Below are 12,129 nucleotides of genomic sequence, written 5' to 3'. Positions count from 1 at the left end.
AAATCACTCCAAGAAAACTTCAGTCCTGATTTAGAAGCTCAACTAATTATTAATCACCCGAAAGAACTATACTCAATGCATATACAAAATCTCTAATTCCGAGCAATGAAACTCCTTGCTAACTACTCTGAATGGACCCAACAACCCTCCACACTATTGCAAGACTCATAAACATCCATCAAGACCCCCCCCAGGATTCTACAAATTAAATATAATAATGAACTACACATGAATAACCAAGATATTCTGACCATTTTTGAAAAAATATACAATAATCTATATGGTCCGCACAATGCAATACACCCAGAGTTCTACAATGACTATTTTTCTGCAGTATCTCATTTCAACAAATTGAAAAACACCAAACTGAACTGCTGGAAGCCCCTTTAAGAAAAGAAGAAATTGTGGAGGCAATTAAAAGTCTAAAAACCAACAAAGCCCCAGGTCCCAATGGATTCACTTCTAATTTTTATAAAAAAATTTCTTCTAAAATATCTCCTATCCTTCTTAAAATCTTCGAATATATTAGTAAATTTGGATTTAGGGATCTATATCTAAACAATTCTAAACTTATCAGATCTAACCCATCTAACTACAGACCAGTTTCGCTTATTAACATAGACATTAAAATCATGACTAAGGCTCCAGCAAATAGACTTAAAAAAGTTCTCCCACACAATCATTTCTCCACAGCATTCAGGCTTCATGAAGAGTAGACAAACCTGGGACAACACACTCACTTTAGATGCTGCCATCCAACTTTCTGCAAACCATAATCTTCCCTACTACCTTATGGCACTCGATGCCACAAAAGCTTTTGATAGAGTCAATCATGAATTCTTGTTGCTGACTCTAAAGCAATTTAACTTTCCAACTAATTTCATAAATACAATCAAAATCTTAATTCCTCTTTTACCACTCTGCATATGAATAAACTATGTTCTTCTAAAATACAATTAAATAATGGGACAAGACAGGGCTGTCCCCTCTCACCCTACCTCTTTAACATATATATTGAACCCCTATTTATATACTTAACACAAAAAGAATTTCATCACATTCCCAATATTTTGGGGACAGATCTGGTATTTTCATCCTTCGCTGATGACCTCATCATATATTTCCAGTTACCTAATACTGACTTAACAAAAATTCAAAACACTATCGAAACCTTCTCAAAAACTTCCAATTATGAAATTAACCATTCAAAATTGTTTATTTTTCCAATTAACCAGAGCAATCATAAAGACCCTGTATTTCCTATAACCCAAATTAAGTTAAAATATATTCATGTACCAACTCATATGCTCAACGTTTTTTGGAATTCATAAATTCTAATGCCTTGGATCAACTTATCCACACCCGCACCGGAGGCAGCAATATCCTAGAACTGGTCATTACTAAAATGGGCAACCAGTGTTCCACACCAGAGGTCAATTCCTTGTTGGTCAGATTTGACCACAAGCAAATCACCCTAGACATCCACATCCCAGCCCCACCCCCACCATTAGAGAAACCACCGTAAAAAAATTCTCCAAAGCCAACTTCACGCTTCTTAAGACAGAAGTGGCAAACTTCATCACACCCATGCTGATGGACAGCAGAGATACGACTGCTGAATCCTAAACAGTTGCACTTTATAAGCACTTACACGAGTGCATGGATCGTGCAATCCCTAACAGAACCAAGATGCTATCCTCCAAAAAAAGGAAGCCAATCTGGTGGTCCTCTGCTATAAACAAACTCTACAACAGAAGAAAGAAACTGTTGCAAAAAAGAGTAAAATCCCATGATTGGAGGAACTCCGTGGTCAGCCTCAGTGAGAAGCTGAGATCCCTCATAAAATCCTCCACAGCTAGTTACGAAAACAAAATCGCCACTGACGAAAACAAAATCGCCACTGATTCTAAAGACAACCACAAAGCATTCTATAGCTATGTCAAGAATCTCAATGGCAACACTCAGATCTGCTCTGAGTTACAGCACAATGACACTAAATATAGATAACCAACTGATATTGCCAACATCCTGGTAGATAGGTTCAGTGCTAACTTTACCCCTCTTTCATCCCCTAAAGAGCAAATCTCTATACCGGAAGAATGCAAAGTACCTGTAATCACAGCTGCACAGGTAAATAACACACTCTCCAAAGCCAAGGACACAGCATCCATGGGACCTGACAACATCCCAGGCTGCATTCTACATGAACTACAGAACGAACTGGCACCCCACCTAAGTACTATGTTCAATTATAGCCTCACCTTAGGCTTTGTGCCCACTGAATGTCGCACAGCAACAGTTATCCCACTCCACAAAGGGGAAGCCACCATGGACTCCGGGAACTACGGCCCCATTAGCCTGATGAGCCTGGTCTACAAGCTATGGAGCGTATCATCATGGAACTTATAAACAATGACATTGGTAGTCCCCAACCTCTGGACCCTACCCAGTTCGGGTTTGTAAAAGGCAGAGCATGTCTTCTAAACCTGATAGATGTCTTTGAAGTGGTCACCAATGCCGTAGATGAGGGAAAGGTGGTATACACAGCCTATCTAGACCTTGCCAAGACTTTTGACACCATCCCCCACTCTGGAATTATAGACAAACTCACTAAACTAGGTATAAATCCCTATGTCACAAGATGGATTGCCAACTGGCTCACACTTTGAAAGTTGCAGACTCTAAATCCAACTTCAGACCTCTGACAAGTGGAGAACCACAGGGTTCAGTCCTGGGTCCTCTCCTGTTCGGTATCTACTTCTCTGAAGTACAGGCTAACACAGAAGGTCTTTGGCTAACAAAGTTTGCAGATGACTGCAAACTAGGTGCCATAATCAAATCTCCTAACGTTGTGGACATCCTACAAAAGGGCCTCACTGAGACAGATGCCTGGTGTCAAAGCCATGGCCTCAAGCTCAATGCCAAAAAGTGCATTGTCATCCCTTTTGGTAAAAATTCTGTACCCATGAACTACCACATAGGCGGTAGTCCACTTAATACCAAAAGTGTGATAAGAGTCCTTGGGACACAGGTGGACAGTAGTCTCTTCTTTGATAATCACATCCCACAGTAGTCAGGAAATCCTTCTCCATGGCACACCTCATCACAAAAGGTTTCTCATCCAGGAAAAAAGAGGTCATTGTTCCCCTCTACTCATCACTCATTAGACCCATTATAGAGTGCAATGCCCCTTTTGGTATGTACCTCACAAGACATCTACAACAACTGGAAAGGCTGCAGAAATACCTCACAAAGAGGATTACTGGCCTCAAACAGATGCCCTACGCAGACCATCTAAAAAAACTCCAGCTTTACTCCATAGCATACCGCCTACACAGAGGCGATCTCTGCCTAACATACAAAGCTATGTCAAACCCAGAGCTGTTGGACATGCTCCACGTAAAGAAATTCCAATCCCTCTGAGCTACATGCTCTAGGGACCTAAACCTTGTCACCACAATAAACAAAACATGCTGGAGGGATAGATTCCTGTATTAGAGACTTCCCATACTCTGGAACAAACTACCAATCTATATCAAACAAAGCTCCTCATTAGCACTCTTCAAGAAAAATCTTGATGATTGGATGGGAGATAGGAAATTCACCCCGGGGATCACTTCTGTGGCTCTGCTTGACAGGGGCACAGGAAAATAATTTTCTTGGGTGGCAAAAGCCAGGGTACTGTTTGGCTAGGCTTATATAGGCCCTAGGGCCAATAGCTTACTACCTACCTATGAACCTATGAACCTATAAGCACCTAGAGATAATATTTGACCATAACCATAATATGTCCCTACAAAATAACCTTGCCAAATCATGGACAAACATCGAAAATGATATAGACAGATGGAAGAACATGAAACTCCCCTTTTTATCTAAAATAGCAATTATAAAAATGAACATCCTAGCCAGGTTACTATACCAATTCAATGCAGCAAACAGCAAAATCCTTTTAAACTTCTTCAAAAAGATAAACACAGCTTTAACTAAATTAATTTGGTTGCCTAAGACCCCATGGATCTCCCTACCAAAGTCAATGCTTCCCAAAAAAAAGTGGACTGGAAATACCAGATTTTAGATTATACTATGACATAATTTGTGCCAACAGAATCATGTTAATTGCAGACCATAATCCAATTAACTCTACTGATTCCCCCAATGGGCTGGTCTTTGGCATGCACATGTAAAGCTGTGTAATATAAATCCTAAAACCCTCCATGAATAAATCTGTATTAAAAGAAATGAAACTACATAATGTAATCAAATATAAAATACATTTATTCAAGAAGCTCTTCTCTTCACTAGGTCTAATAAATGTACGTATTCTTTTGCAACCCATTCATTTAAATCCAAATCTAAAACTGGGTAATAAAATGATAAGTATTGACCAATTCCCCCAAATTAAAAACTTAAATGTCTGAGATCTTTACGCAATTGAGGATAACTCTCTAAAGGACATCAAATAAAATTTGAACTCAATAACAAATATACAATAATTCTGAGACAAATCAAAGAGTTAATATCTATTTTGGGTAATTTCCCTAATGAGGTTCAGGAAGAAATAAATATTGCCCTATACCTCCTGAAATGCCTAAAAATTAAAAAGGAAATGTTATCAATTACATACAACTTTACCTCAACTATTAAATATCAATCTTCTATAACGTTTGGACAGTATTGGAGAAACAAAAACTCTGAACTGACAGATGTTCACTTCTCCCAAGCAATTAATAATACAATCAGGTTTGCCCCCTTCAAGAAATTATTATATACCCAACTAATGGTAAATAATAATGCATATTATACCCCGGAGAGTCTTAACAGCTTATTTTCAAATACTTCACCTCTCTGCCCCATCTGCCCCACAGTGACAGCCGACCTCCTGCATATTCTGTGGTACTTTAAATATGCACAAAGCTTATGGAACTCACTTAGGATAAAACGTGAAAAAATGGGTTATGGGAAATCCACCCTTTCATGGGAATTTGCTATATTGCATGTGGGTCACAAGGGCTTACCACTAATAAAGTGAGAGTCCAGATTGCTCTCTTTATGCTAATTAAGCTTTATATTACACAGAACTAGTTGGACCCCTCTAAAACAAAATGGGAAAAATTTTACTAAGATGGCATCCAAGTATATTTTATCCCATAAACTAACTAAAGAAAATATTAGCAAACACATGAAATACCTTAACTTCTGGAGTACAACCTTGGACTGTATCCTGAAGTAAAATAAAATGGCTTATACTATTGGCAGTACTTCCCTCCAAAGTTTTTAACTCATTCAAACCTGTTATGGATACTTCAAAGTGTTACTTTAGTTATAATAATAGTGTAAGAATGTAGCACTATATGTAAATAGTTGTATACGTGACGTGTGCATCTTATCTTTTTTATTAACTACTGATTTTTCAATTTTGTGCCAGTAAAGATAGTTTGAATTAATAGATTTAAGAATGTTATGTATGTTTTAATAGTATAGTTCCTCTTGTCATATTAAGAAAGTAAGCCTTAAATGTTTTGGTTGGTTATGTGAATGTTCATTGGCCTTATCTGTTTCTGTATGCTGACCAGTTTCAGTAAAATAAGTTTTGTAAATTCTATACCAAAATAATGAAATAAAAATAAAATAAAGTTTTGAAAAAAAAAGACCAAGAACACTGCATCAATGGGCCTAGACAATATCCCAGGATGCTTTCTAAATAGCATGAAACATGACCTATCAGGGCCTCTGGAATTACTATTTAACTGTAGCCTCCAAACAGGCTTTGTGCCTCATGAATGGAGAAAGAAAACAGTCATTCATCTGCACAAAGGTGGGCCATCTACATACCCTGGAAACTACAGACCCATAAGCCTCATTAGTCTTATATGTAAACTATGGAAAGAATTATCATGGAGATGATTAATAATGATATAATAAACCCGCAGACACTGGACACAACCCAATTTGTTTTCATCAAGGGGAGATCATGCCTATTTAACCTGGTGGACTTCTTAGAGAAGGTCACCAAAGCAATAGATGAGGGCAAAATTGTTCTCACTGCCTACATTGACCTGGTCAGAGCATTTGACACAATACCCCACTCGGGCATTGTTGACAAACTCAAAAGAGGTTAGGTACAAACCCATATGTCACCCGGTGGATAGCCAAATGGCTCACAGACAGGACCCAGGAAGGTAGAATTAGGGAGCCCACCTCTACAAAGAGGCCAGTCACAAGTGGAGTCCCTCAGGGATCAGTCCTTGGACTGCTCCTTTTTGTCATTTACTTCACATAAGTCAAGGCCAATGTCAGTGGTCTATGGCTGACTAAATCTGCAGATGATTGCAAATTAGGAGCTGTCACTGAATCTCACAATGACACAAATGTTCCACAGGAAGGGCTGACACAGACAAGCAACTGGTGTCAAAGCCATGGACTAAAACTAAATGCCAGGAAATGCTCCTTTGGGAAGTCATCCATCTCTGGTAACTATCATATTGACAACACATCCCTTAGAGTTGACCCAGTAGTCAGGGACTTAGGGACACACATAGATAGTAATCTAGCCTTTGGCCATCATGTGTTTACAGTGGTGAGGAAATCATTTTATATTGCACAACTTATAAACAAAGGTATGTCATCTAAGTCCAAGGAAGTCATTGTTCCACTGTATTTGACATTCATCAGACCTTCATTGAGTACAATGCCTCCTTTGGAATGTACCTAACCAGGCATATCCAACAACTGGAATGCCCACAGATGTTCCTCATTAACAGAATACAGGACACAATAAAATCTCCTATGCAGACTGCCTCAAGGCCCTGTCTCTGTATTCAGTCTCATACAGGCTTTTGAGGGGAGATCTATGCCTGGCATATAGGGCATTGACAGACCCCACACTGATGGACCTCCTGCATATCCATAAAACAAACAGCACCAGAATTACTCATTCTAAAGACTTAAACCTCACCTGTGATATAAATAGGTCCTGCTGGAGAGATAGGTATGTATCCCAGAGATGACCATGTCTATGGAACAGGCTCCCCATCTATGTGAAGCAGAGTTCCTCTGTAACCCAATTCAAGTGCAACTTGGACAACTGAATGGAAAACTGGAAAGTCATCCCTGGTTTGGCACCTATGTCTCTAATGGACACAGGTAACCTGTAAATGGTTCATCTCCCAAACCCCTGCTTACACTTATGAAGGGTATCAGAACTTGTCAGAGATGTGGGATTCATGGCTAGGCTTAAAAATGCCCTTGTAGTCATTAGCCTAGTAAACACCTATGAACCTATGAACAGTTGCAGGAAAGTGACCAAAATACAAAGGTAATGTCTAATGCTGGTCTTCTACCTACAGAAGCCTTCCTCACTCTCTAAGTTAACTATCCTTATTTATATATTCACTTTGGCCACTCCCCCAACATGATGGCCAGTCAGGTTCATAAGATATGTTTTGTGATGGCACCTTTTTTCAGCATCATTAGACGTATTTCATGTTAAACCTTGATATCTTTGCCTTTCTAATATTTAATGGTTATGGGGCAAACAGGCTGTTACGTACTTTAATGTTTTACCAAAGTCAGGTACCAGATTTCTCAGTGAACTTACTACAGTTTTTTTTCTCACAGTTACTAACAAACATTGTGCATCTTTAGAAAAGAATGTACAGTTTATTTTCTAGAGTCAAAATATGAATATCTTCAGTGCTAGAGTCAAAATATGAATATTTTCAAAAAAGTCAATTTCAAAATCCTAGTAGAGGAATATGAGCCACCATTAGTTCATGAACCCCAATTTAAAATGGTTAGTCCCACTATGTGATAATCTTGAACCCTATCCAGATTTGGTCATAAGCAACACAACCATAACTATTCCATATCTGCATCCCAGAGGAATTGTCAAGGATTAAGGCAAATACATATCAGTGCCTGCAGCACTCATAATAAGTTGTTAGTTCCTCAAATCTGACTCATACATTATGATCTGACACAGCAGTAACTGACAAGATTTAGCTATGGCCAAAAATCTTTGAGTCCCTATCACATGTACAAACTGACATTAAACTGTGATACACAGAAAAAATAAAGCTAACAATGCACAATATCAGTTTTCATAAAAAACAAAAAAAAAATGTTTGTAGGAAGGCCTGTACATAACACTGAATCATGTAGTCTTGATGGGTAAGGGTGCGTGTCCTTACTCAGAATAGTTCTACAATCTTATCACAATGGTCTATTCTCATACCTCTCAACTGTACAGGTTTTCGTAGATTGTCCAGATTTTTTCCTCATATTTTTGGTGTGTTCCTCCTAAAATCTGTAATTTCTGGCAAATAGCTAAGGATTGAAGTCATTAAATAATGACAAACGTTTGAGTTTAAGACTCCACATCCTTCAGAAAATTCATGCTAATGCAAAACCTAATATTCTAACAACTTTCTAAGTTTGTAAGAACAATATTTAAAATCTGACCCTATTTGTCCCCCCATCATTTTAGGCTTTGTCCATATTTGTTGCTCTAAGAGGTTGAGAGGTATGTCTATTCTGCATTTTAAATGGAAGCTAATTAAATGTAACTGATACATGATAGTCAGTGCAAATAATCTCATTTATCCACATATCCTCAGTACAGTAATTGCTCCACTGGACTATAATATGAATGTATATGATGACCTAACTAAAGGTGCAGGGGAGGTAGCAATAATATTTAAAGAACTCTATTTCTGTACAATATTTGATTACCAAAATTAATGTCCCACTGACAGATGTGTCACTGAAATGCGCCATCATTGCTTACATATGCATATATTCCTTCTTACCTTACAATACAAAGCTTAAGAAACCATGCAATGGCTAACCTTGACTATAAAAAATACCTAATTTTATTGAGAAGTTCTATGATAACTGGAAGCTGTCCATGGATACATTTTCAAATCTGCTATTCAATTATATGGATTAACCACTTTATTGGATTTTACTATTACAAATAATAAAAACTCTTCAAGAAGTGAGACTCCCCTATAATGGATTCTAAAGTTACCTTCTAGCAATGTGTCAGAGGTCTAGGTAATGACCACTACATTAAGTGACCATCTGCCTGCTTCACATTCTGGTGTCAGAGCAGGATCTCCAATCCACAATAATATAGCTGTTCAAGAAAAATAAAACATTTTATCTCACCTCTGCTTTTGTTGAATCTAGACACCACTGGTAAATATTTCAATGGGGCATTTTTCAGTATACAAAATACCGTGGTCTTGCTGTCTTGGCATACACAAAACAACAGTCAAGTGTACAGGATCTGAAGCAAAACTGTAACATTTCTAGGCAAATGTAATGCTAAATATAAGGCTGTGCCAAAAGCAGTCTCATTAAAGTATCATAAGAAGCATATATTTTTGTCTTGACAAGCAATAGGTCATGAGTGTGGATTACTATGTATATTACTTTAAAGTCATATTATGATATCTTTGGTACTAAAGGACTTTTGATAGCTTCTGGCACATAATGTATGTAAACAAATAATAATCCAAAATTAATGACCAAGAAATTAATTCTCCCATGATGCTGGTTTCATATGTTAATTTTATTTTGTAGGCCACCAAGACTACAGAAATGACCTTAGTCATCCTATCCATGCTGACAACTGCCTACTGGACCCAGAAATTAATATATGCTGGAAGGAACCTCCTGCTTTCACCTACAGAGATTACAGGTACTGTGCATGAAGTACAGAAACATTTTCATGAAAGGATTTAGTTTATTTACTGTTTGGTAAGTAGGTATGCATGTCTCAGAAATTGACTATCATCAGTTATGATGTACAGTATTTTTTAGAAATACACAGGACATATAGGCAATGACATGAATACAGAAGTGTTTCACATAGAATAAATATATTTATCAACCATATACTTAGAAAACAAAATCAGATATCCTTCTAAGATCAAATTAAAAAACATAATAATACAAATGGTCACAATAATATATTTCAAATACAGAGTAGATGTGGCAAACCAGATCTAAGATTACTTAACTGTGATCATATCACAGAGGTCAGTAAGTTTCAATGACAAACTGCTTTGTGGCTATACGTTATAGCCATTTTATGGAGTGTACCTCAAATGTCCAACTGGGATCAAATAATTGAATACTTGCATAGTGGTACACAGTAACGTACTTTAGCTTGTTGCTGTCAGATATATACAGTGCTACCTAATGCGTCTTGTCTGCTAACACACATATGCACATACGTTCCCACCAATTACAGACTCTTTAATGACTGTGTACTTCTCAAATGCCTGATAGTGATCAAAAGAATGAAGAAATACAGAATTAAAGGCCACAGTAGTGTGTGTGTGTACTTGTTTCTGTCAGATGCATACTGTACACCGACCCTCTAACACACACACACACACACACACACACACACACACACACACACACACACACACGTCCATCAGTTGCAACCACTTTACTGACTGTGTACACCTCAGATGTCTATGACAAATAAATGAATAGATGCACAATAACCATAGAAATACATGTCAGCTTGTTGCTGTCAGAGACATACAGTGCAACCCACCGAGGGTCCCCACCATGCACATCCACCAGCACACATATATACATGCACACAAAATATGCATATTGTCCTACAGGCTGGTTGACAGTGACAACATTAAACAAAGCAAAGGTATGTATCTGAACTCAGACTTATTCCAAGGTTGCCACCCATCAGAACAAAAAAAAATGTTGACAGTCATGCAAATCAGTGTAGTCACATCATTAGTATTAAATCTATACAAAACATAGACAATATCCAATTTTAAAATAAAAAAATTGAACAAAAAAATGCTTGCTTCCCCCAAAACAGACATATTCTTTTGCTATTATGTTGTCAGAACAGTTCAAAAAACTATAATAATACAAATTCTTTGATTTTATTCAATGTCTCAATACTAGATACTATTCCAAGAACACAAGTGCCTCTCATACATAATTGTGACATTGGAAAAAAAAAACACTTTTTATACTTTTTAAATCCAATCCAGCATTCAGACCAGTTTTATAGAAGTCATCCATGGTTATATGATCCTGCCATAACTGTGCAGTTTCATCCCATAAGTTCTTATTTGCTCTTTTCTTCATTTTCGTGTTGTAATATACTCCCTTTTTCCATCTCTTCCATCTATATCGCTAAATGGTCTGAAAAACACATTACAGCTGTATCACCATCTGCAACCCACAAGCCTTCCAATAACACAATATAATACATTTCAGATCCAACTACCCTGTTTGTATATGTCCATTGACTTTTGTTACACACAGCTAATTTATCACATTTTATCACTTCCTCTATTTTTTACATCTTTCCCTTTCTTTTTACATTATCCTGTTAGTCACAATAAAAGTCCCCTGCTACTACTTTCCATTTTAACCACCATATAGTCTAATATTTGATTAAACAGATTCACTCTTTCCTTTCTAATTATATATACATATAATTGTATAAGTCTACAAACATGTTCTGTCCATCTCATATTTACAGCAGTTAACCTTCCCACCCTTACCATTGTTACATGTAGTATTTTCAGTCTTATATATATATATATATATATATATATATATATATATATATATATATATATGTGTGTGTGTGTGTGTGTGTGTGTGTGTGTATATCTATATCTGTATATATATATATATATATATATATATATATATATATATATATATATATATATATGTGTGTATCTATATCGGTACATATATATATATATATATATATATATATCTATATATACATGTGTGTGTGTATGTATATATATATATATATATATATATATATATATATATATATATATATATATATATATATACATATGTGTGTATATATAAATGTGTGTGTGTGTGTGTGTGTGTGTGCATATGTATATATATATATATATATATATATATATATATATATATATATATATATATATTTCTTCTCTTTCTTTTCAGCTTTTCTCAGTTAGGGGTCGCCACAGCAGAACTCCGGTCCGCTAATGATTGGCAGTTGCCAGTCCAACACCCAACCTTCAGCGAAGGCACGCCCATTCACGCATGTCTTTCGGAGGCCACTAGACCACGTGGAGG

General features: G+C 36.8%; 1 protein-coding gene across 1 annotated transcript in view; it reads left to right on the top strand.

Moving 5' to 3' along the window:
• The window catches only part of P3H2 (prolyl 3-hydroxylase 2), a 1,547,814-nt gene that overhangs the window by 1,404,845 nt on the left and 130,840 nt on the right, over positions 1 to 12,129 (top strand). The window contains exon 12 of the mRNA XM_044070221.1: positions 9,589 to 9,706. Coding sequence (XP_043926156.1) covers positions 9,589 to 9,706 — 118 coding nt within the window. The remainder of the gene's footprint in view (positions 1 to 9,588; positions 9,707 to 12,129) is intronic.

The sequence above is a fragment of the Protopterus annectens genome, chromosome 4.part1 (assembly GCF_019279795.1).
Source record: "Protopterus annectens isolate FY-2018-M chromosome 4.part1, PAN1.0, whole genome shotgun sequence".
NCBI classification, from domain to species: domain Eukaryota; kingdom Metazoa; phylum Chordata; order Ceratodontiformes; family Protopteridae; genus Protopterus; species Protopterus annectens.
This window is presented reverse-complemented; position numbering and strand designations above follow the sequence as displayed.